Source organism: Podarcis cretensis (genome assembly GCF_951804945.1).
Source record: "Podarcis cretensis genome assembly, chromosome: 14".
Classification (NCBI taxonomy): domain Eukaryota; kingdom Metazoa; phylum Chordata; class Lepidosauria; order Squamata; family Lacertidae; genus Podarcis; species Podarcis cretensis.
In genome coordinates this window covers 28384793-28410872 of record NC_137183.1, presented here as the reverse complement: position 1 = coordinate 28410872, position 26080 = coordinate 28384793, and the positions used below count along the sequence as shown (strand labels likewise).

At 47.5% G+C, this 26080-nt stretch overlaps 1 protein-coding gene across 1 annotated transcript in view; it reads right to left on the bottom strand.

The window, feature by feature from the left end:
- CORO2B (coronin 2B) overlaps positions 1–26080 on the bottom strand; it is a 77810-nt gene that overhangs the window by 3681 nt on the left and 48049 nt on the right. Inside the window, exons 3-11 of the mRNA XM_079953028.1 lie at positions 15351–15467; positions 10986–11135; positions 10520–10684; positions 7942–8058; positions 7188–7292; positions 5575–5671; positions 4056–4168; positions 2231–2321; positions 897–1036 (exon numbers count right to left, since the gene is read on the bottom strand). Of these exons, the coding sequence (XP_079809154.1) occupies positions 897–1036; positions 2231–2321; positions 4056–4168; positions 5575–5671; positions 7188–7292; positions 7942–8058; positions 10520–10684; positions 10986–11135; positions 15351–15467 (1095 nt within the window). The remainder of the gene's footprint in view (positions 1–896; positions 1037–2230; positions 2322–4055; positions 4169–5574; positions 5672–7187; positions 7293–7941; positions 8059–10519; positions 10685–10985; positions 11136–15350; positions 15468–26080) is intronic.

The window sequence follows — 26080 nt, the reverse complement described above, 5'->3', positions numbered from 1 at the left end:
GAGTGGCTGAGGAAACCCAGCCAGATGGGTGGGGTATTACTACTACTAATTATCCTGTCTTTTCATCCAAGCAGCTCAAGGTGGTGTACATGGTTCTCCCCCTCCTCATTTAATCCCCACAACAACCCTGTGAGGTAGGCTAGGCTGAGAGGCAGCGACTGGCCCAAGGTCACCTAGCGAGCTTCCTGGCTGAGTGGGGATTTGAACCCTGTTTTTCTGACACTCTGACCAATGCACCATATTGACTCTCGAAAAATTATGGTACTTTGGTATATCATAGCCAGCATGTGTTTGTGGGGGCCATGTACAAAAAAAGCCCTGCTGGGTCAGACCGAAGATTCATATCGTTCAGCATCCTTTTCCCACAATTGCCAGCTAGATTCATATGGGAAGCCTGGAAGCAGGACATGAATGCAACAGTACTTTCCTACTTATGATCTGCAGAATCAGATGCATCCTGCCTCTGATAAGAGGAGTAAATAGCCATTGTGACTAGTAGTTGTTGATAGGTATGTCCTCCATGAATTTATCTCTTTTAAAGCTGGTTCTCACTATCTCCTGTGGCAGCAAATTCCACAGTTCAACTGTGTGGTTTGTGTATATAAGTATTTTCTTATATACTGAATCCTACCAACATTCAGCTTCTGTGAATGACCACACTGGGTTCTAGTATTATGAGAGAGGGAGAGAAAAGCCTGTTAAAGTGCTCCCCCCCCCAGCTGAGGGAGCCCCGATACTTTTCTGGCTTGCAAGCGAGCAAGCTGTGCTCTACCTCCAAGCGAAGCCACCATCATGGTCTGTCCCTCATACTGGTTCTGGGCAACATATTGCTACATTCCCCAGGCCTAATGATGACAACTCTCAATCTGGACAGAGGATAGCTGTTTTTTCCTTACCTCATTCTCTGTTCTGGGGGGCACGTTTTCTAAGAGGTCGATTCCATTCACAACAACACTCTTCTTCTCTCTCATCGGTGCCTTAAAAACTACTTTCGATACTTTCTTATAGCCTTCCTTTAAAGACATCAATATGGGATCTAAGAAAGAAAGAAAACAAGAGACAACAAATGCTAAAACAAAATGAACTGGGCCAGAGAGACACTTTTTGGAAACGAGCAAATAATGTCCACTATTTTAGCTAAAACCAGGACACGGGTGGCGCTGTGGGTTAAACCAAAGAGCCTAGGACTTGCCAATCAGAAGGTCGGTGGTTGAAATCCCCGCGATGGGGTGAGCTCCCGTTGCTCAGTCCCTGCTCCTGCCAACCTAGCAGTTCAAAAGCACGTCAAAGTGCAAGTAGATAAATAGGTACCGCTCCGGCGGGAAGGTAAACGGCGTTTCCGTGCGCTGCTCTGGTTTGCCAGAAGAGGCTAAGTCATGTTGGCCACATGACCCGGAAGCTGTGCACCGGCTCCCTTGGCCAATAAAGCAAGATGAGTGCCGCAACCCCAGCATCGGCCACGACTGGATCTAATGGTCAGGGGTCCCTTTACCTTTACCTATTTTAGCTAAATGACCAAACATTTGCGTTCTGTATTTGGGACAATGTGCTGGAACTTTGTGAAGCTGCATTTTACTCTGCAGCTCCTGTGAAACTCCTGCTGAACATCACATGCAATCCAAGAGGTTGCATTGGAGTGCCAGTGAAGCAGCCCATAATCTCAGAGGTGGAATCAAAGCTACTGCAAATGTCAGGGTTCTCAAGGTGGGGGAACCCAGGCACCTTTGTTACTCTGCCACTATGCCAGCTTTCCAAAAGAGCCTGCCCTCTGTTGAGCTTTAGTGCCACCAGGACTGCTGGTCTGAAACTGGCACTGCAGTTTCAACTTCAGGTGTGCCCAGGTGACAAAATGGGTCCTACAGAGATCTGCCTAGCTCTATAAGGCTTGGAACAGACTGGCTCTTTGGTTAGATTCTCAATTGCTTTAACAATCACATTCTATATTTTAATATGGCAGGGAGATGGGACATGTCCAGCATTTCAGTTGATTTCACCGGGGAGAGAAACAAAAGAGCATCACTTAGTAACAGATCAGTCTTCACCATTTCCAGATGTTGAGATGGCAAATGGCCAGACTTCAATACATGGAAATAGGGATTTCAAGCAGTGTTAGCCATGTTTTGCTTGAAGTCAAATTTCTGACCACTTTAAAACTTTTTTTTTTAACCTAGGTGATGTGTGATTTACCACCAGGTTGCACATCACAAAATTGCAGAGCTAGTGCATTTACCCCGGTTCGTTCCACTCAGCCATTCATCCGGTGTGAGAGCAGGCTCTGTTCCCGGAGTCATTGGGTAAATATCTTCCTGGTATGTTTCCGACTAGAATGCAGAAGGAAGAGAAACAGCATATTTGAAATAAGTAGTAAAGGACTTCCAGAGCGGTGGTGGTGTTCTGGGACAGATGCCCCGAGGCAGATAGAAACACATAATGCTGTTGGCATCAGCATACCAACCTGTATCCCCCCCACCAAATATAATCTAGATTTATCTTTCCCAAGAAAAATTCAATAAGTAGCACACACACCGGCAATGACCCAGTTGCAAACAATCATTTAATAGTGGTACCCGAACCATTTTTGGCACCCACCCCCTTGGTTCCATAATTGTAAGCTGCCCAAAGTGGTATTATTATTATTATTATTATTATTATTATTATCATTTCATCATCAGTCCCCTCACCCCAATTTAAAAGTGATAGAAGCAGTAAAACCTTAAATACAAAACAAGGAAGTTTTTTCGTTCCAGGTTCTAGCCCTGTCAACCATAAATTAGCAATCAATGTGTTTGGAGGGCCCCACTTCCAGTGCCCCCCTTTTGCACCCTTGCCTCTTGGGGCCTCATTGCCCCCCCCCAAGGGTGGTACCACCCACTTTGGTAACTATTGCTTTATAATATTAACCCCATATGTGAGCCACTAAGTTCCATTTTGCCCTCCCCCCAAAAAAAATCAAAAAGATTTTTGATGCTATGGCAGTAATTAAACTACTCAACATACTCCCCCCATCCAAAATAACGAGGAGCGGACATTTATCTCAGGAGCAGCACAAACTTTGGGCTCATTCTCTGAGCCAAGCAAAGCCATAAGCATTACAACATAGCAGGTTAACCCCATTTGCCGGATTGCAGTTTGGGATGAAGGCTGCATTAGAGCATTCTCAAGCACAGCCCTTTTGCCCCGAAGATCTGGCTCCAGACTGCTCCAGAAAAACAGCCCATGCAGCAGGGAGCTCGGTGTGTTTGTGGTCTGAAAGGAGAGGCAATCAAGGCAGGAGAGGCTTAATAGAAGGCATTTGGGTTTGTGGAGTGTGGAGAAAAATGGCTACGAGTGAGGGGAATGGACCTGTGGGGCTTTGGGCGGAAATAATGGGACAGAATTGCGACCTTCCTTTACAACACCAAAACATAGGGAAAGGCAACTGAGCATAGGTGCCAACTCCCTGGGACTCTGGGTTGCCTGAGCACCCACAAAATTCCCCATGAAGGAGCTGGGCACCCACAAATTTGGGTGAATAATAATTATTATTATTATTATTATTATTATTATTATTATTATTATTATTTATACCCCGCCCATCTGGCTGGATCTCCCCAGCCATCCTCCCCAGCAGCTTCCAACAAAGTATTAAAATACAGTGGTCTGTTAAACATTAAAAGCTTCCCTAAACAGAGCTGCCTTCAGATGTCTTCTAAAAGTCTTGTAGTTGTAATTCTCTTTGACATCTGGTGGGAGGGTGTTCCACAGGGCGGGCGCCACTACCGAGAAGGCCCTCTGCCTGGTTCCCTGTAACTTTGCTTCTCGCAGTGTGGGAACCACCAGAAGCCCCTCAGCGCTGGACCTCAGTTGTGTGAACTGGACCCAACTTCAAAGCCTCAGTCCCACCACATGGCTTCCCTCAAAAAATTCTGGGAACTATAGTTCCCCCGTGCCAGTTCCCAGCATTCTTCACAAACTACAGTTCCCAGGGTTCTTGGGGTGTGTGGCGAATTCCTGTGTATGGCATCTAGGCAGCCTTAGAGAACAAACCTGCTTCCTGTGAGGGCCAGATTACTCACCCTCCTTGGCACGATCATGGAGATGGGCTCAATCAGCCCTTTTAACGTGATGAGCTTATAGAACCGGAACACCTCGCAGGCAGAGACATCCAGGCCATGCTTTGGCATCACTCCTACAAACACAAGGAATAGGAAGAAGTGATGCTTGTTGTCCTGTACATAACAAAGAAAATCAAATCCTTGGAGACGTTGCAAGGTGACCCTTTATCATGGCATCTGAGTGACACAGCAGTTCCGCACGATTTTCTCAGTTTCCTTTTTTTTATCTCCTCAGAGATCTTCCTGCTGCTCCCCCCCCCCCCGGCTAGGTAAACCCCCTGCTCCTTGCACCAACCTCTGTTTCTATAAAGTGGGCCAGCCACTGTCCTCAGCTACTGGCCCTCTGATCCAGTGTCCTGGGAATGTTCATAAACATTCCGTCTCCAGAGGGGAAAAGGGCTCGGCGCACAACTGTCACACACAGCGGAAGAGGAAGGGTTGGTTTGGCCTGAGGGGAAGGCCATGCACTGGAACCAAGGGCTGCCAGAACTTTATTTGGAGTGAGGGAAGGAAGTCTGGGGCTGAGCATGCCAAGATGTTGGAAAGGCAGGGAGGGAAAGGACCGGGGAGAGCGTCAGGAAGGCAGCAGACCTGCAGTAGGTGGCCGAAGAAAGGGGCAGAGTGGTTAGGGGAGGTGTGGGAGTCTGTGACTATGCTGGGGCAGAGCAGATAAAATAACATAAGAAGAAGCTTCTGGATCAGGCCAATAGCCCATGAAGTCCAGCATCCTATTCGCACCATGGCCAAATGACCCTAAGAACCTAGGTATCCAGATAGACTGCCTCCAGGTCTGGAGGTTTCACAAGAGCACCAGAAGAGCCTTGCTGGATCACGCCGATGTCCCATTGATTTATTTCATAAAAATCCACAAGCCGCTTGGTTGTAAAAAAAACCTCTCAAAGCGGTTTACAAAAAGAAAAAATCAAGAAAAATGTACAACCCGACTTTTTAAAAATCCGAAAGTAAAAATACTGAAACAGATCAGAGTTGCCTCAGCTTCCTAAGCCTCTGGGCAGGCTTGTCTAAAAGGAATGTTTATAGCAGGTGCCAAAAAGAGTACAGTGGTACCTCAGGTTAAGTACTTAATTCGTTCCAGAGGTCCGTACTTAACCTGAAGCTGTTCTTAACCTGAAGCACCACTTTAGCTAATGGGCCCTCCTGCTGCCGCCGCGCTGCCGGAGCACAATTTCTGTTCACATCCTGAAGCAAAGTTCTTAACCCGAGGTAATATTTCTGGGTTAGCGGAGTCTGTAACCTGAAGCGTATGTAACCTGAAGCGTATGTAACTGAGGTACCACTGTACAGTAAAAAAATAGTCCAATATTTGGTTCTCACAGTGGCCAACCACATGCCCCGATGCAGAGCCTGTCTCCAATTGTGGAGACAGAGCACAGCCATTGTGGCTAGTAGCCACTGACTAATCCAAGGAAAGACACTGCCTCCCTTTGAGGCTGTAGCGCAGACAGTAACCACCCCTTACCAAGGCCTTTTTGTGGAGCCGGAGAACGGAATTCCATGAGGTAAGTGAGGTATGGCTTTTCTGTACTGATTTCATAGTAGCGGATATTCCCATCTCCCTAGGGGGAGAGAGAAAGAGAGAGGTGTGAATCAGTGGGACTTTTGTGAATATTGGGGTGGGAGGAGAGAACACTGCACACTTTAGGTCATAGCAGAGCCTTCTCCAACCTGGTGCCTTCTTGGCCTACAACTCCGATCAGCCTCAGTTTAACATAGTGGTGCCAGTAGGCGCTGTGGGGAGTTGTAGTACAAAACATCTGGAGGGCCCCAGGTTGGGGTGGTTGTCACAGGAACTCTGACTTGGCCCACCCTTAAAAGCATGGATGGCCCGCTGTCAGGGGATTGGACTAGATGAACCTCAGGGTCCCTTCTAATTCTGCCATTCTATGATTCTGGGTGCTGTCTTGTTTTTGCTTACAACAACCCTGTGAGGTATTCTGCCTTTATCCCCATTTTCTAGCAGAAGGACTGAAGGTTGAAGGACAATCGCATAGCTGGAGCCCCAATTAACATTCTATAATCTCCACAGTGCTCAAATTGGGATGGATCCATTTCCAGTCAGCCCAGATTCAGCTACATCCCCTGAAAAGGAGGCTGGTTTTAGGTCTGCCGGGAAATGGAGAATGTCCTTCATACATCTGAATGGAAACAAGGCATATTAATTTCATTAAAACCTGTTTCTGAGTATGCAAGCTCAGGATCTCAGCCCTAAAAGACCAAAATTTAGAATTAAAAAAAGTGTATAGTTGGAAGGGACCCCTATGGTCATCTCGTTCAACCCCTGCAATGCAGGAATCACAACTAAAGACTCTCTTTAGAAACCACCAGCGAAGGAGAATCCACCATCTTCTGAGGGAGTCCATTCTAATGTCAAACAGTTCTTACTGTCAGAAAGTGCTTCCTAATGTTGAGTTGCAATCTCCTTTCTTGCAATTTGACTCCATCAGTTCAGGTCCTACCTTCTGGAGCAGCAGCAAACAAGCTTGCTCCATCTTAATATTAGTAAAATAGTAGTAATAGTAATAATAATTATAATATCCAACAACTCTTCAGATATTTGAAGTTGGCTGTCAAATCACCTCTCGATCTTCTCTTTATACAGTCAAACCTCAGTTGTTGAACATAATCCATTCCGGAAGCCCATTTGGCTTCCGAAATGTCCGACAACCGAGGCGCGGCTTCCGATTGGTTGCAGGAGCTCCTTGCAGAAGCCGCATTGGACGTTCAGCTTCTGAAAAATGTTCAAAAACCAGAGCATTTACTTCCGGGTTTTCAGTGTTTGGGAGCTGAAACGTTCCAAAATTGAGGTGTTCGGGAGCCGAGGTTTTACTGGATTTAAATCTACAGCAACACAAATTGCTTTGGCTAAGCATCTAGATGAACTGATGAATGCCTTTTAAAAAACTACTTTGAGGGAAATGGTTTGTTAATTTTTTTAGTCCAAGGGAGTGACTATGAAGTGACTCCAGATATACGTTGGTTCATAGTGCGTACCTAATGGCAAGATACAGAAACTTTGGGATTCTGTAGCCAAAGCCCACTCTCCCATGCCATAAGCATTTTGTGCCCACTCACCTTGCCAGCCAGGTACAGCATGTGGGTATCAGCATCGTAGAATGGGAAGAGGAGTCCAGACAGCCCATCAATCTCCTCCTCTATTAAGGGCATGGCGAGATCTTCCTGCAGAAATCAAAGATATACTTGTTGGTTTTAAAAAAAAAAAAATAGCTTTCAAACCTGCTGCATTTATAACCTTGACACTAGGAATGTTATTACAAATGTGAAGAAAGGTGTCCTTTAAAAAAGCTGTGGCCAGCCTTCCCTAATCTGGTGCCCTCAATATGCTTTTCAACTACAACTTTGGGCCAGTCATTGCCTCTCAGCCTAACCTACCTCCCAGGGTTGTTGTGAGGATAAAATGGGGAGGAGAAATATGTATGCCACCTTGAGAACCTTGGAGGGAAGTTGGGATATAAATAAATAAAGGTTTCTTCTCTCAGGGCTTGGTCCCAAAAAGGGATGATTGAAAAAATAATATTTTTAAAACTATATAATTATTTATTATATTTGTTAGTTGCTTTCTCTTGCCCGTGGCAAATTACAAAGTGACTTACAACCGAAACAAAACAAAAAAAAACCCACACAGATATATTAAAACCAAAAACATCCCTCTGACATCAAAAAGGTCACAGATAGTTCAAGGCCAAAGGCCTGATTATAGTGGAAAGTTTTTGCCTGGCACCTAAAGATATATAATGAGGGTGCCAGGCGAGCCTTCCTGAGGAGAGAATTACCACCCTCCAGAACAAGTAAATAAATATGGCCTGACCTGATCCCAGAGGGCAATCTGCCTCGTGTTCCACCGCGAGACTCCAGTCGTTAGAAGCCGCTTCATGTTTCCTAAAAAGACAACTCGGTTCACGCGATGGTTCTTACAATTCGCCTCCTGGAAAGACAACCAAGATTTACCCAGCCAGGCAGCTACACTCCTGGCAGCCTCCAGCTCCCCTCTTCAAATCAATCATAGAATTGCAGAGTTGGAAGTCTAGTCCAAAAGTCTAGTCCAACCCCCGTTCAATGCAGGAATCACAGATCAAGAATCCCTGACAGATGACCATCCAACTGCAGCTTAAAAACTTCCAGTGAATGAGAGCCCACCACCTTCCGTGGGAGTCCATTCTACTGTTGAATGGCACTTAAAGTCAGAAAGTTCTTCCTGATGTAGGACTCTCCTTTTCTGTAATTTGAATTCATTGGTTGGGGTCCTGCCCTCTGGAGCAGCAGAAAGCAAGCTTGCTCCATCTGCCATGTGACAAGACTTCAGATATTTGAAGATGGCTGTCAGATCCTCTCTCCATCTTCTCATCTCCAGGGTAAACACACCCAATTACCTCAACCATTCCTCATAAGACTTGGTTTCCAGATCCTTGGTCATCTTTTCAATATCTGTCTTAAGTTGTAGTGCCCAGAACTGGACACAGGACTCCAGGCTTGGTCTGACCAAGGCAGATTAGAGCGGTACTATGACTTCCTTTGATCTGGACACTAGACTTCTGTAGGAAATTGATTAAGGCAGCTTTCCCTGCTGTGCTCCAGATGTTTCAGACCACAATCCCCATCCATTCCAGCTGAGACAGTTGGGGCTTATGGGAGTTGTAGTCCAAAACATCAGGAGGGCACCAGGTTGGGAAAGGCTGGCTTACCATTCTTTCAAATACGCCACTCAAAAGCCTCACTTTTCATTTCATCCAATGCAACTTGTGATTAATAAAAGATTAAAGCTAGACGTAAAAACATGGCAGACAGTGAATTCTTTCTGTTCCCTCTGTTGAAATTGTGCTTATCTGCAGTCAAAATTTGCACGTTGACATTTGGGGGTGGGAAATATTCTAACCAAGAGATCAAGAAGTTTTAAAAAATTTTTTGGAAAAAGGCTGCTTTCTTAGGAGATAGGCACATGCTTATAAAAAGATTGCTTTTGGAAACTTAACTGTCGGAAGAAGGAGCTGTGCATTCTTACTAACAAAAACGTATCCAACAAAGACAGGGACCAACTTGCTTGTCCTGCCGTAGGAGAGGAGGCAATTTTTACACCAACGATGTTGCAATTTAGGTGGAGGTTGCAAAACATACAGGACATGAATTAATTGTAATCTGTAATTTATTGCTTAAAAAACAACAACCTAAAAGCTGCTCAGAGGAGCCCCTCTGTTTCTGAGCAGTTTCTTACACCCCTATGCATTTTCTTTAATCTAAATTGCCCCCCCCCCCAAAGCTGTTATCCACACTGCAGGCATAACTGTTGTTTTGGTGGGGCATTCAGACTGGAAAAATAGGAAAGCTGATGGAAGTTTTAATCTGTTTCTAGTTTCATTGTTGGTTTAACTTTTCAAAGGTCTTAAATTGTTGCTGATTCCTCTTGTTGATAATTTTATTGCTCTTTCTGTTTTGTAAACTGCTCTACTTTGAAGGTTCTTTTTTTGCCATCAAGTGGTGCATAAATTTTATGAAATAAATAAATAAATGCAAACAAATAACATAAAAGCATAAGAAGAGTCTGGATGGCTGGATCAGACCAGTAGCCCATCTAGATGTCCAGCTGCGGCCAACCAGATGTCCCAGTACAAAGCCAGTCTGCAGTCAGGGCCTCAGCACCAAAGCAACCTCCCAGTAATTGTGTTCAGAGTCATGCCGCTTCTGACCGCAGAGGCAGAGCAAAGCCATTGTGGCTAGCAGTAGGCATGGACAGCCTGATCCTCTTTGAATCTGCCTAATTCTCTTTTAATGTAATCCAGGCTGGTGTCTGTCAGGGAACTGCCGCGAGATAGAAGGGCAGTTGTGTTACAGGGAGCCTCCGAAAATCTTGCGAAGCAGTTCCTCCTCCGGCGAGGAGGAAAGCCCCACCTCCAGTTGAGAGGAAGTGCAGGAACCAGGGGATCCTTGGGAGAGCCTCAACACCGAGCTTGGGTAAACCAGAGAGGAGGGAAGTACCCCTTTGCCAGTGCCTATTCTGCGCAGTAGGTTTCAGCGCAGGGAGGGGCGGAGAAGGCTGGGGGTCACGCGACTGTTATGTTGGGAGAGGTACAAGGACCGACCACTCCCAGATTCTGCTAGCGATTGAGCCAGACATGAACTTATGACGCTCTTCACTGTAAATAGTTTGCACCAAAATAAAGCCTGTAAAAGACAGGTCGGAGTCCTGCCTGGTTACTCTCGAGCAACCGCAACAGCACCTGACTGCCATCGCTACATCCTGCACCCCCTCCTCCCAGAGTTGTTGTCCTGATAAAAACTGGGCATGCGCACCCCTTTCTGCGGCTGATTTAAAAAACAACAACAGTCAGGATGTTGGATGATGGCTCTCTGCCAACGCCTCTCTCTTTTGACCCTTATAAGAAGCTCCTTGCCTGGAGGACTTTGCCGGAGCGCGGCTCAATGACACGGAGCTTCTTGTCCTTGCAAGTGGTGGCCAGCAAACTCCCGTCTGTGTTGAAGGACATGCAGAGAATGACGTCGGTGTGGCAGTCAATCATCTTCACAGGCTCACCGATGTCCAGGTTCCAGATGAGAACCTAACAAGGACAGGAATGCAAAACAAAGGTCAGCCTTCCCACCACTGGCTGCAACGTTTTGCTTACTGTTGCGTTCATACCCCACCTTTTTCTCCATGGTTCTTCCCCTCCTCATTTAGTCCCAACAACAACAACAACCCTGTGAGGTAGGTAAGGCTGAGAGGCAGTGACTGGCCCAAGGGCACCCAGTGAGCTTCAAGGCAGAGTGGAGATTCGAACCCTGGTCTCCCAGGTCCTAGACCAATGCACCACTACACACCACACTGGCTCTCATGCATGAGGGTGTCTTTTCCCAGCTCACCTTATAGTCATAGCCGGCACTGAACAGGATGTTATTGGTGGTCGGGTGCCACTCAACAAGGCCGACACGCCGGCTGTGCCCGTACAACTCCAGGACTGCCTCCATCATGTTGCGCTTCAGTCCTCCGTCTGGAATTTCCCATATCCGAACCTTGAAGGACAGGAGAGCAAAAGGATGCTGTGAGGAGGGTGTCTTTGTCAACTCAGCGGCTTGCCTGGATGAAGTAGGTTTGTTTTACAGTACACACACACACCCGAAACGTTCTGCTACAGTAAAGATGTTTTAAAAATGTCTCAGGACCCATGGGCCACACTCACACCATACTTTATTACTATTATTATTATTAACCAAAAATGGCAAGCGTAGTAAACAAACATAAACGAAGAATGAAAAATGGAAACCATAAAGCATCACAGCCTTGTTAGAAGCATGGGAACCCAAGAACCTGCTAAGCATTGTCAGCACTGACTGGCAGTGGCATTATTATTATTATTATTATTATTATTATTATTATTATTATTATTATTATCAGCCCATCTGGCTGGGTTGCAGCTTCCAGTACATATAAAAACATAATAAAACGTCAAACATTAAAAACTTCCTGATACAGGGCTGCCTTCAAATGGCTTATTCAAGTATTGTAGTTGTTTATCTCCTTGACATCTGATGGGAAGGCAATCCAACATTTCAGGCAAGCCCTACATGGAGATACCATTGGAGATTCAACTGGGGGGCCTTCTGCCTGTAAGACAGGGGCTCTGTCTGTCGCTGAGCCACCACTGTCCCCTTAACACACATAAGTATAGGAAGCTGCCTTCCTATATTGGTCCTCCTGGCTCAGGAATGTCTGCCCTCACTGGCAGCAGCGGCTGTCCAGGATTTTAGGCAGGGGTCTTTGTCAGCTCTACCTGGAGAAGCTGTTGAATCTTGGCATTCGCCCTTCTTTAGCGTTTCCACCACACCAGCTTCTGTTACCGGTATGAAGCTGAATGGAGTTGTTGTCAACTTGCAGATTAAGGACAGAGCTCCTTAATATAATAATAATAATAATAATAATAATAATAATAATAATTTTTATTTATACCCAGCCCTCCCTAGCCAGAGCCGGGCTCAGGGTGGCTAACACCAGTAAAATTACAATAAAAACATAATGGGGGGGGGGAACCAATTTAAAATACAGGTTAAAATGCAATTTATAATGCAGCCTCATTTTAAAAGTAGCCCATGGATCAAAACCGTAAGGGGAGGGAAAACATAAGGGTCAGACTGAGTCCAAACCAAAGGCCAGGTGGAACAGCTCTGTCTTGTAGGCCCTGCGGAAAGATGTCAAGTCCTGCAGGGCCCTAGTTTCTTGTGACAGAGCGTTCCACCAAGTTGGGGCCAGTACTGAAAAGGCCCTGGCCCTAGTTGAGACCTTGCAACTTGGGACTTCCAAAGTGTTATCATTTGTGGACCTTAAGGTCCTCCACGGGGCATACCAGGAGAGGCGGTCCCGTAGGTATGTGGGTCCATATTTTTGTATGCCTGATACATATAGAACATGCCAAGATCTGCAGTCCCTGAGGTCTTTGGAGGAGAAGCAGGAGCTGCTGCTGTGGAGGGGATGCGCTTCCTTGCAGCTGTATGGTTTCCCAACTGCAGCAGCCACCAGGCTATAAAAAGCACTTTCTGCTGACGGAGATGCATGACATCATGAAACGAGAGGGCGGGAGAGGCAGAGCCCCCGACAGCAGCTGAAGATTTGCATGAAAATGTGAAGCAGTCTTTAACATCTTGGACCTTTTTGCAATGCTGTGGACCTTTTTGCAAGTGCCTCTATGTCCGACAAACATAATGGAGGCGGACGAAGCCTCCACATTTAGAAGCAGTATACTTCTGATTCTCAGATACAGGACAAGAGAGATGCATCTGGCTGGTAACAAGGCAAAGAGTGGGCCCATGCGGAAGGGAGTTCCACAAAACACGGCCCACAAAACCTAACACAGCACAAGTGGATAGAAGGTCCCGGGTGAGCGACAACAATATCATAGGCAGATATCAAAGCAAAGGAATCATTTCTATAAGCAAGCAAAACAAGTAAAACTGCTCCAACCAAAAGAGAACAGGACAGACTTAGCCAGAGAGGTGGGTCACACAAAACAAAATACTTTTGTCTGTCAAAGGCTGGTGGGATAAAGAGGCATTTTCAGATGCAATGGCTGCACATCTCAAATTGGAGATCAGACCTGGCAATGGCTTTTTAAAGAAATGCCCCTCCTCTAAAAATCCTCCTGCCTGGACAGCTTATCGGCCCCTCAGGAGAAATGTATAGGGAAGACAATCCCCCTGGGTCCTTCACCCCAACAGCATCTTCTTTGACTCCTTCATGCAAATGTTCCCTTGACGGCTCCACCCCTCCACGATGCAAGTTTTCTGTGCACAGACAGAAGGCTTTGCTGACCCTGTCCTGGCATGCATCCACCCCACTGAGAGAGAGAGTGTGGGGCAGGGAGGGTTGTTCCTGCCATAGCAAAGTACCCTGGAGCTCCCTTGTATTGCAGACTGGGCTGGCTGCTAGCCTCTGCCTCTGCCTCCTCCTCTTTCCCTCTCGCTCTCAAGCACTGAAAACCTGCTTTGGCACAAGACACTCCAGCTTGCCTGCTGCGCCAGCCACTTGCTCTGAGCCCCACCTTCTTCTCTCTGCTGCAGGGATGCAGGTGACCTTGAGAAGGTTGAGAGGAGACTCCAGAACTGCAGAGGCAGTTCAGATAGGAAGGCAGGCAGGCAGAGAGGGAGGGATGGAATGGGGTGAGCTGCCCTCACAGAAACCTCACTTAGAGCTTGGGGTGAGAATTTGGGGTGGCGGGGGGGGGGGGGGGAGAGACTGCCTTTCTTTAAAAAAAGAGGTATCACTGGCCACTCCCTTCCAAGGGAAAACTCCCTCTTTAGCAATAGATCGGAAGAAATGGCAATCTGAGGGAAACCTGAATTGCCATTTGTTCCAAATGAGCACTAAAGAGCCGTTTTCACTGGGGAAAAGCAGTGGGAGAAGAGGAAATGTAGACGAGCCCCCACATTGTACATTTAACGCACTGTGATACCGCTTTAAACACCCAAGGAATTTTGGGAGCTGTCGTTTGTTAAAGGGTGCAACCTCTGGGCCTTTCAAGTTAAGAGAAAAGGCAAGGAAAAATTGATATCATAGAGATTTATAAAATTATGCATAGCCTAAAGAAAATGGATAGAGAAAAGTTGTTTTCCCTCTCTCATAACACGAGAACTTGTGGACATCCAATGAAGCTGAATGTGGGAAGATTCAGGACAGGTAAAAGGAAGTGGGGGTGGCGATTACTGGGTTGTTGTTTTTATTTTGATTATATATTTTGTGGTTTTATATTTTGATTTTGTTCTGCGAACCACCCTGAGACCTCCGGGTATAGGTAAGGTAAAGGTAAAGGTAAAGGTACCCCTGCCCGTACGGGCCAGTCGTGTCTGACTCTAGGGTTGCATGCTCATCTCGCTCTAGAGGCTGTGAGCCGGCGCCGTCCGAAGACACTTCCTTGTCACGTGGCCAGCGTGACGAAGCTGCAGCTGGCAAGCCAGCACCAGCGCAGCACATGGAAACACCATTTACCTTCCCGCTATAAAGCAGTCCCTATTTATCTACTTGCACTTAAGAGTGCTTTCGAACTGCTAGGTGGGCAGGAGCTGGGACCGAACGACGGGAGCTCACCCCGCCGCAGGGATTCGAACCACCGACCATACGATAGGCAAGTCCTAGGCACTGAGGTTTTACCCACAGCGCCACCCGTGTCCCTCCGGGTATAGGGCGGTATATAAATTCAATATCTAACCAACCAACAACAAACAACTATGGAGCTCGGTCTCATAGGAGACAATGATGGTCACCAACCTAGATGGCTTTAAAAGAGAATAAGACAAATTCATGGCAGAGAGGACTATCAATGGCTTCTGGCCAGGATGGCTCCTCCTCTGTATGTGAAGGCAGCGATACCTCTGAATACCAGTTGCTGGAAACCACAGCGGGGCAGGGTACCCTTGTGCTCAGGTCCTGCTTGTGGGTTTCCCATTGGGAACAGGATGCCGTGAGAACAGGACGCTGCACTGGATGGGCCTCTGGTCTCATCCTGCAGCCTCTTCTGACGTTCTAATGTCCAGCTTTTGTCGTGGTCCCCTCCACACACAGCAATGCTGCGGAACGTATGGGCGGTCCAGTGTGAGTCCACCACTAAAGCACTCTTGTTGCATCAATTACGTGTTGCAGAAAACGCCTGCAGAAGTTCTACCAGTCTGAAGGGTCTCCACTAATCCTTTTGAACCCCCTTCCCCTGAAACAGGCAGCACATTCTGCTGCTTTCTACTTACCGAGGTGTCTTCAGAGCAGGAAGCAATGACGTTTTCAATAAAAGGGTTCCACTTGATGTCGAGCACGTTCCCCTGATGGCCGCACACTTTGGGGTAGTTTGGTTCAATCCGGCCAGTCTGCAAAAACAGAGCAAGAATCTGAGATCAGCAACTTTTCAACAATTCAAGTACAAATGTTTCAAGACCGCCGCCTGCCGTTAACAGGGAGTCATCTGTGACCCAAATAAGGCACTGGAAGTACTCGGTTTAGAAGCATTTATGTTGTCGTTATTACTGGGGTCTCATCCAGATGATGTGCCACAAGTCTGGAAATGTTTAAAGTCCTGTGTCTGAGCGGGCTCTTTTTCGGTCATTTCCACAAAGTCTAGGTGAGGTTGTTGGGTTGGCTGAGGCACAAACAAGGTCACGGTGAAAGGAGCGGCCGGATTGTGATTTGGAAGAGGTGGTCTCTTTCAAGGATAGGGCTGCTTTGAAGTTCAGTCAATGTCAAGAGCTTCAAAGGTTTGCTGGAGATAGTGGCAGACTTGCAGGTAATTTCTACTGTGTGCCAGGGATCCTGTTTTGACACTGCTTCACTGGGAGGCTCATTTAATGCGGCTCCCCTTTCATCGCTTCACATCTCACCACTTCAAAGTTCCCTAGCTCCCTTCGTCCAGGGATGGGCGCCATGCCATCTATAAATACACAGAAGTGTGCTGTTCTGATGGCAGAGAGCAGACAGGCAGTGAGATGAAACCAGACCAGGTGGGTGGATGGAAGGGGGGACGGATTCTGAATAGTCTCTCCCCTCCCGGCGACACCACATGACTTCCCACAATTCTCCTTTTTGAAAAATAAAAACAAAACCCTCCCTCTAGCCAGTGCCGGTTTTACGTATAAGCTAAACAAGCTATAGCTTAGGGCCCCACTCTCTTGGGGCCCCTAAAAAAATGTAAAGGAAAAAAACACACCTGGATGTACATTTCCAAAATATAAGGTAGAAAACAATAAAATAAAATTTCAGTTCAACAATTACTTTGATAAAATACATACTTTGTTATGTGCAAATGGCTTTAGATACCTATTAGGTCCATAAATTACCATATAGCGTATATTCAACACAAAAAACAGTGCCAATTTGTTGTTGACAAAGGACAGGTGGACATATAAAGGACCCCATTACCTTCAGTAGCTTAGGGCCTCATCAAACCTAAATCTGGCCCTGCCTCTAGCACAGGGATGGGAAAGCCTTGTGGACCCAAGAGCCACATTCCGTACTAGGCAACCTTCTGGGGGGGCTGCATGGCGGTTGTGGGTGGGACCAGAGGCAAAAGTGGGCGGAGCAACTAATGTCTATGTTACCTTTGTGCCATAAGCCAGTTTCTAGACACGCTGTTACCCCCTCATCCTTCCAGGCAAGCAAAGGGAACCCTCAGAAGTCAAGGGCAAATTCCAGCCAGGCAAAAGCACTTGCGGAAATTGTGACGTGAGGCTGGTGAGGGGCAAGGCCTGCAAAGAGGGGGTGTGGGTTGGGAAAATTTGGAGGGCCAGGTGGAGAGCTCTGGGGGCATTTTGCTCCCTGGCCTGATATTCCCCACCCTGCTGCTGTTGCAGCACAGATGCATATTCTCCCCTAAGACAGCTAGACTTTGTTTTATTCACTGCATTCATATACCACCTTTTCCTCCAAGGAGTTAAAGGTGGCTTCTCCTCATTTCATCTGCACAACAACCCTGTAAGGTAGGCTAGGCTGAGGGATGGCAGTGGCTGGCCCCCAAGGACTCCAGGACCAAGTGGGGATTAGGACCCTGGTCTCCAGGGTCCTAGTCCGACGCTCTAACAACTACGCCACACTGCCTCTTGCAACCACAAAATGGGCTACACCTAGCCAGCGGCAGATGCTCGAGCTCCCTGGAAATGCATAATCAGGGGCTTGCTGTGCATCAAGATAAACCTCTTGAAGCTGCCAGCCCAGTTGGTGACAGCAGTGGTGCAGTGGCCAGGTATTAAATGAGGAAGCTATTCTGGAGCAAGGAGCATGGGGAATACTCTCTCCTCCCCAGCATTGCATGGCTCTCTCTCCCTCCTATTTATTGTCCCATCCAGTCCCATCGCAATGCTTCTGACTTCCATTTGTGAAGGTAAGGGAGGGAAGCCTCTCCTCCCACGCCCCGCTGAGTTTGTGGGATTCCCACTGGGGCATCTGGAAGATTTAATCCACTTGCAGAACTAAATTCTGCTCTTCTTCAGGGCTCGGGTCCTCAAATCTCCCTACAGAAGCAAGCCAAGAGAGAACAATTCCTCTTCTCACAATGGCCAACCAGATGCATGAATGGAAAGTCCCCAAACAGGACAAATTCCCCCTCTTGGAATGCCATCAACTGGTATTCAGAAGCATCACTGCTTCCAACAGTGGAGGGAGAACATAGCCATCCTGGCTAAAAGGTAAAGGTAAAGACTACTGACCGTTAGGTCCAGTCGCGGACGACTCTGGGGTTGCAACTCTCATCTCGCTTTATTGGCCGAGGGAGCCAGCGTACAGCTTCCGGTTCATGTGGCCAGCATGACTAAGCCACTTCTGGAGAAACCAGAGCAGCGCACAGAAATGCCGTTTACCTTCCCGCCAGGGTGGTACCGATTTATCTACTTGCACTTTGACGTGCTTTTGAACTGCTAGGTTGGCAGGAGCAGGGACCGAGGAACGGGAGCTCACCCCGTCGCGGGGATTCGAACCGCCGACCTTCTGATCAGCAAGCCCTAGGCTCTGTGGTTTGGACCACAGAGCCACCCGCGTCCCTAGTAGCCGTCAACTGCTTTCTCCTCCATGAGTTTTTATCTAATCCTCTAAAGCCATCCAAGCTGGTGACCATCACTGCCTCCTGTGGGAGCAAATTCCATAGACATAGAATCATAGAGTCAGAAGGGACCCTGAGGATCATCTAGCCCAACCCCCTGTGATGCAGGAATATGCAGCTGTCCCATACGGGGATTGAACTTGCAACCTTGGTGTTATCAGCACCATGCTCAACTGTGTGCTGCATGAATAAAGACTTTATTTTATCTGTCCTGAAAAGTCCTATGCAGGCTGGAGTGACAGCAATTTCAAAGCAAGCCCAAGCTTTATTTTCAAAAGCTGAGAAAGAGATATTTAATCCACATTAAACTGGATTATTTGCCTGAATCAATGTACAGTATACAGAGAAACAATTTTTGAGAGGATAGTTTAAGCAAGGTTTTAACCAGCAGAGGGTGCCATCAGGCACCCTTACAATCACCAGCTCTTTTGACAGGATATATCTGGCCACTGAACAGCTACCGTTCCTGAATCATAGCATCATGGAATCATAGGAGTTGGAAGGGACCACGAGGGTCATCTAGTCCAACCCCTGCAATGCAGGAATCTTTTGCCCAGTGTGGGACTTGAACCCACAACCCTGAGATTATGAGTCTAACGCTGTACCGACTGAGCTATCCTGTTACATTCAAGAAAAGGTCAGTCATGTTTTCATATAATCCTGAATGACAGTCCTGTTTTTAGATTGCTTAAAAAAATTATTTAAAAAGACAAGGGGGAAAGTCACCTGCAGGTCAAGGTCCATTGAGCCTTTCCAGGAAAGCATCTTTGCAAAAATAAGATCAGGAGAAAATCTAACCTACTGTTATTGTCTCTAGTGTGAAATGCAGTCTTCGTCACCACAAAAGTCGTGGATTCATCACTCTCACCAGAAAGGTGATAAACTGCCTGGAAAGGTGACCTGACCTGCTTGCAGCCACAAAACTGAATTAAGGGCTAAACTTTCAGTTAGTAAATTAGTAAATAGCTGGTTCCTCCCTTCCACCATATGCATGGAAATGGTGGGGGCCCACTGCTGTCTAAATCTTGGGGGAGCCTGGTCTTGGGAATGCATCAGCACCATCCCTTCACCCTTGGATTTTGCTCTTGGGTATCCAAGCCTAGTCACAAAGAATCAAGCATGAGTTTCACCAGCAAGCCTAAGAAACCAGGTAAGCTGGAATGAAGAGAATAAATGTGCGATTGCCTTTCTTAAGCTGCATGGGAATGCAGCCTTTTCAACCAGCTTACAGATGTGGGAAATGCAAAAGCCTTACACAGATCAGAAAAGCCTTGCAGCTAGATCAGTCCAGTGGACCAACTAGTCCAGCATCTTCTCACAGTGGCCAGCCAGATGCCCCTGATTGGATGCAGGACCTGAGCGCAACAACCACTCTCCCAATTGTTGTTCCCCATTATTTGGTATTTAGAGGTAGAGTGTCCCTGGGCATGGAGGTTCTTCTATCACAAGAGACTGCCTTAAGGTCTAGCCCAGCATCCCGTTCTCACAGTGGTCAACCAGACATGACATTGGGAAACATGCAAGCAGGCCCTGAGTGCAACAGCAACTCTCCCCTCCTGCAGCTTCCGGCAACTGGTGTTCAGAAGCATTACTGCCAGTTTCCAGCCTTGCTGGTGAAAAGAGAGAGAGGCTGACGGCTGGCCTCATTTTTCACTCTAGTGCAGGCATAGGCAAACTCCGGCCCTCCAGATGTTTGGGACTACAATTCCCATCATCCCTAGCTAATAGGACCAGTGGTCAGGGATGATGGGAATTGTAGTCCCAGACATCTGGAGGGCTGGAGTTTGCCTATGCCTGCTCTAGTGCAGGAAAATGCAGCAGAGCCCAGCAAAGGCTAAAACAGTTGCTAGCTGAGCATGTCTGCGCTTTTCATTCTCTGCACCCCTTCCCACTCCCTTCCCCTAAAATGAGGCATTCAAGGTCACACAGGAGGACATGCCTGGCAGATGGGGCAGCAGAGATAAGGGGCGAGAGATTAGCCCGTCTACCATGTGGCCTGTCAGGTCTGCTGCCAAGCAACCTAAATACAAGCTCTGGCCAAGAGGGACCCCAACCTCTTGAAAATGCTCATTTCTCTCAGAGATGTTTTGGTTTGGGAGTCACTCCAGAATGACAAGGGCAGGCCGGTGTGGACACCACGGGTCCCCAAAGGTGCAGTGGACATGAGACATTGGCTCCCTGGTGCAGAATTCAGCTTGCTTTTAAAGGATTAAACAAGTTCCTTTGACTGCATCGTTGCAGGAAAACATTTGGCAATATTTCCGTGACCTTCTTTCCCCTCTGTTGCTCACTCCCTTAACAAGCTAATTCCATTTTATTAGGGGTAGGAGATGATGACCCACGAATGGAAGCCCCACAAGAGAAAACCAAGCACTTTGTATTGAAGTTTGCTTATTAATTTAATACTAGAACTTGCAGACATCCAGTGATGATGATGCATGCTGGGAGATTTCAGGGCACATCAAAGAAAGTCCTTCTTTATGCAGCGCATGGCTAAACGATGGAACTCACTCCCACAGGAAGAAGCGATGGCCACTAACCTAAATGGCTTTACAGGAAGATTAGATAAATGCAAGGAGGAGAGGGCTGTCCATGACTGCTAGCCAGAATGGTTATATACTCTGCTTCCATGATCAGATGCAGCAATGCTTTTCAACACCCGTTGCTGGAAACTTCAGGAGGGGAGAGACCTCTTACGCTCACATTCTGCTTGTGGGTTTCGCACAGACGTTTGGTTGGCCACTGTGAGAACAGGATGCTGGACGAGATGGGCTACTTTTCTTATGTTCTTATGATTGCTTAAGGGTAGAGGAAATGATCTTCTACTGAATAGATCCTTTGGTACATCAGCTCAGCATTGTCTACCATGTTGTTTCTGTGCTGACTAGCAGTGCGATTTAGTCAGAGATCTCCCACTTTCAGCATGCAAAGCAGATGCTCTGCAGTCATTCATCATTTGTCTTGTAGTTAGTACGCCGCTTTCAGACTGCAGCATTGTATATTTGGAGGCTCTGATCCCTGATTCAAACACCAGAGTCTCCTGCAAGCCTCTTTCCTGCAGTACCAGATCGGTAGGGCCAGAGGGAACCTTTGCCGGAAAGCAGCAAACCATCGCCACCTGGCTTCCAGCAGCCCTGAAATTCTGCACATTATTTTCTAGACATCCACTGGGCTCCAAGTGCAGCTGCAAAGGGGGGAGACCTTTTTGCTCTTTCATGACTGTTGTCCATCAGAAAGGAGAGCAGCAGCCTACATCCATCTGTTCCTTCCCTCCCGCTTCTCAAGATGCTCTGCAGCTGCCTTGCTACTGCCTTGGAAGGAAGCTTTACTGCAGAGCCTGGCAAAGGGACACAGGAGGAAGTAGTTGACTGAGGAGTCTAAGCTTCTCCTTGCAGAGAGCAGCAGAATCAGGGCCAAAGAAAACGCAAAGGGATCCTCCAGGCTAGTTTACTGGGTATCCAACCTGGTTTGCCTGTACAAAGCTTATGAAGAGGTGTATATTGGACATTCATTCTGATCCATCTTCTTGTTAATAATTCCTTCACCCCACACTTTCCAGTGCATTTATTTCCCTGTCCCCTTCCGAACCACAGATAGTCCCTAAAAAACAAAAGTGGGTTTGTTGCATCAGGCTGCAAATGGGGGCAATCAGGCAAGCTTCTTGGCCTAGATGACCAGCCCTTTAGCTCCCCCCGGGATGGGACAACCCTGACGAGTGGGCAGGACCCCAACCTGTCAAGTGTAGAGAAAAGGAGCTCAGCAAATTTTCAGCCAAGGTTGGCTGTGTACAGCATAGATTGGTTGCTGTCTACGACATCATTCCATTCCGGGGAATGTTTCTGAAGCAGTTTGTGCCCATTTAAAAATGCTGGTCATGCTTTCAGACAGAATAAGTAAAGAGAACAAATGTATATCTAAATGAATAAAATATTGTGTGGTATTCAGACTAAACAGCAGGCAATGGAAACTGAAGCTCATGGAACATGGCCCCTGCCTCCCCCCAGCTGTAGAGTGGCCAAGGGCGCGTGCAGTCAGTGTGGGGGCTGCCGCTCTCGTGCGCCATCCATACGGACGTCCGTACTGGCTGCCGTGTGTGCGCACTCCATACAGGAGGCAGCACATGCACAGTCTGTACGGGTTGCCGCACGTGCACAGTCCATATGGGATGCCACTCGCGCAGCAGCCCGTACGGTCACCATGCAAGCGGCAGCCCATATGGATGGCGTGCATGAGCAGCAGCCTGTACGGACTGTGCATGTGTGGCATCCTGTACGGAGTGCACGGGCTGCCGCACATGCGCAGTCCATATGGATGTCACACGTGCATCACCGGGCAGTTCGTCCCACCCCTCGGCGTCCCGCCCCGGGTGCCAGAGAGGGTTCCCCCGCCACTGCTTATGGGCTCCCCATTGAGGCACCCGGCCGGCACTGTGAGAAAAAGATGCTGGACTGGATAGCGCCCAGAGGCCTGATGGAGCAGGGATCTTCCTATGTTCTGTTTCTCTTCTCCTATTCTCTTAGGACCATAGCAGCAACAGAAGGAGGCCAATGGCAGCAGGCGACGGAAACTGAAGCTCATGGAACATATCAGGCTGACTTCCTTGGCACACCCAGGAGGAATCGCTTTGGACCATTTCGTGCAGAACAAGCCCTTCGATTGTGCAGGCGCTACAGAGATGGTGCGAGAAGGAAAGAGGGTGTGTCTTCACTAGCCACACCCCCTTGCTGCATTTCAGACCATTTTTATTTCTTGCTTTCCTGGACATGCAGTTCTTCCTCTTGGAATGTCAAGCTGGCTTGGTGTTTGTGTGTGTTGCTAAACTTGGACACTTGTGCCCAAGCCTCTCTCAGGAAATATGATTAAAAGGAGAGGGATCTTGATATGGGATATTTAAAAGGGAGTGGGCTAGGGTTAGGAATTGGTCTGAGCTCTCCATTTCAGATTTTTGCAGTTTCTCTTTTTTTCTGCAAATCTGAAATTCAGTTTTCTGCTTCTCCACATCTGTTTCCCCCCTCCATTTTTTTAAAAAGAGGTCCTTATGAAAATTCATCAGCAAACTTCTCCCAATGTGCATGTTTTGTGCAATTTGGATGGATGCACACATTTTTACAAAGGATTGGCTCCTAATATAATGCAACTTTGCATGCTATTTCCATGAATATATGGATTTCTTGCATATATTCTTACGTATATACACCTTTGAACACCATGGTTGGCTGGAGAACTCTGTTGCAAAATTCGGAGAAGTTCAAACGTGGAACTTTGGTTTCAAGTGTAAAATACCCCCCTGGATGCTTTGGGCTTGAACTCCCATCCATCTGGGGCTGATAGGAATTGTAACCCTAAACATCTGGCAGGCACCAAGTTGGTGAAGAGCACTTTAGCTTTTCAAAAAGGCTTTAAAATCATCCCCCCCCCGGAATTTAGTGATTGAGGGGAGCAGTGTATGTAAAACATATTCTAAACTTGTAGCCTATTTTTCTATGGCGCCACAGCAGCGATAGGAGATAGAGCTTCATTTCTTCAGCAGCTGTGCTGAAGAACAATTGGCCTTTGTCAAATTACAGGAACGGCTCCAGCAGGAAGAGCAGAGGAAGAGCCTTCCTCGCCCTACGGGAAAGGTCATGCCCATCCCAGCACAATGGAGTGGCATCCCTGCCCCCCCCCCCACCAGGAAACCCACTTGGCCAGCCTGACACAGCCAGAGGCCCAAGGCTCTGGGTCACATGATATCTCAGGAAGATCATAGAACTATAGAGTTGGAAGGGGTCCTGAGGGTCATCTAGTCCAACCCCCTGCAATGCAGGTAAGGTAAAGGGACCCCTGACCATTAGGCCCAGTGGTGGCCGACTCTGGGGTTGTGGCGCTCATCTCGCTTTATTGGCCGAGGGAGCCAGCGTACAGCTTCTGGGTTATGTGGCCAGCATGACTAAGCCGCTGCTGGCGAACCAGAGCAGCACACGGAAACGCTGTTTACCTTCCCGCCGGAGTGGTACCTATTTATCTACTTGCACTTTGATGTGCTTTTGAACTGCTAGGTTGGCAGGAGCAGGGACCGAGGAACGGGAGCTCATTCTGTCGCAGGGATTTGAACCGCCGACCTTCTGATCGGCAAGTCCTAGGCTCTGTGGTTTAACCCACAGTGCCACCCGCGTCCGCAATGCAGGAATCACAGCTAAAGAATCCTTGACAGATGACCACCTAATCTCTACCTAAAAACCTCTGACTAAGGAGAGTCCACCTCCTTCCAAGGTCATCCATTCCACCGCTGAACAGCTTGCACCCTCTGGAAATTCTTCCGAATGTTTAGTCAGAATCTCTTTTCCTTGTCATTTGAATCTGTTGGCTTAGATCTTCTCTTTTGGAGAAGCAGAAAACAAGCTTCCGTGTATCTGAAGATAGCTATCATGTCGCCTCTTAGGAGGGGAGAATAATCTCATGTAAAACCAAGCAAACTCTGTTGGCTCTAACTTCTGCCCAGGCTTCTTAGAGAAGCTGAGTCGGTGGATTGTGCTTCCTCTCTTTGAATCTGCGAGAGAACATGACCTGGTGAGGGTGCTGTGTTGGAGAAGGAACTGGAGAGGGTGGTGCCCATGGCCACTCTCCAAATTCCAAATGTGACCTTGGGGCCAAAGACATTAGTGACCCCCTGCAAGGCATCATGTTTCTTCAGTGATGGTTTGTACATCACATTAACCACAGCTTAGGGTTCCCCCCTCCCTTTGTATGGGAAGGAGACTAAAACGGTTAAAAACAAAATGCTCTCACTTAGCAGCCAGGTTTTCTTCTTCTCTTTCTTTCCATAATGACAACCATTCTGGGTACCCACTCCATCCATCTAAATGCTAAATGTTGCTATGGAAACCCTCATTGGACGCACACAAAATTATCTTTGACATCACTTGGTGCAGACAAGCCATACCTTGCGAAGTTAAAGCAATCCTCCTCTCTTACCCAGATGGCACATTTTACACACTACAAAATGTGGTCAAAAAATGCCCCTCTGCCTCCAGCTCCTAGCGCTGAGCTGCTTGAGTGGGCGGACGTCAATCATCCAAATGGATCCCCACTTGTCAGTCATTCAGCCTACATGTTCAAGGCAGACCCTGTTTCTCTTTGCATGCTGCTGCCCAAAATATCCTAATTTCCCCAGTCCTTCTCACCTTTGACAGCCTGGATAGCTCTGTTGGTTAGAGAGTAGTGCTGAAAAGGTTGCAGGTTCGATCCCCATACAGGACAGCTGCATATTCCTGAGAGCCAGCATGGTGTAGTGGTTAAGAGCGGTAGACTCGTAATCTGGGGAACCGGGTTCGCGTCTCCGCTCCTCCACATGCAGCTGCTGGGTGACCTTGGGCTAGTCACACTTCTCTGAAGTCTCTCAGCCCCACTCACCTCACAGAGTGTTTGTTGTGGGGGAGGAAGGGAAAGGAGAATGTTAGCTGCTTTGAGACTCCTTTGGGTAGTGATAAAGCAGGATATCAAATCCAAACTCTTCTTCTTCTTCCGTGAAGTAGGTTGGACGAGATGATCCTTGGGGTCTCTTCCAACTTTGCAATTCTTATCTTTGTTTTTCTTATCTGTGAGACTAAAGAAGAACTGCCTCACCTTTCAGCGGTGACATGACTCACAGAATCATGGACTTGGAAGGGAGCTGAAGAGGCATCTAGTCTGACCCCCCGCAATTCAGTAACCACGGCTAACAGACTTGTTTCAGTTTGTCTGGCCTTCTGACATGGGGGTCAACTGACATATTCCACTTTGCTTTTGCAGTCAGAAGGGCAAGAGTAGCACTTGCTGCTTGAATGCCATGCGTAAAGCAGCTCGTATCATGCTAGTGTGGCATAGTGGTTAGAGCGTTAGACTGGGGTTCAAATCCCCACTCAGCCATGAAGCTTG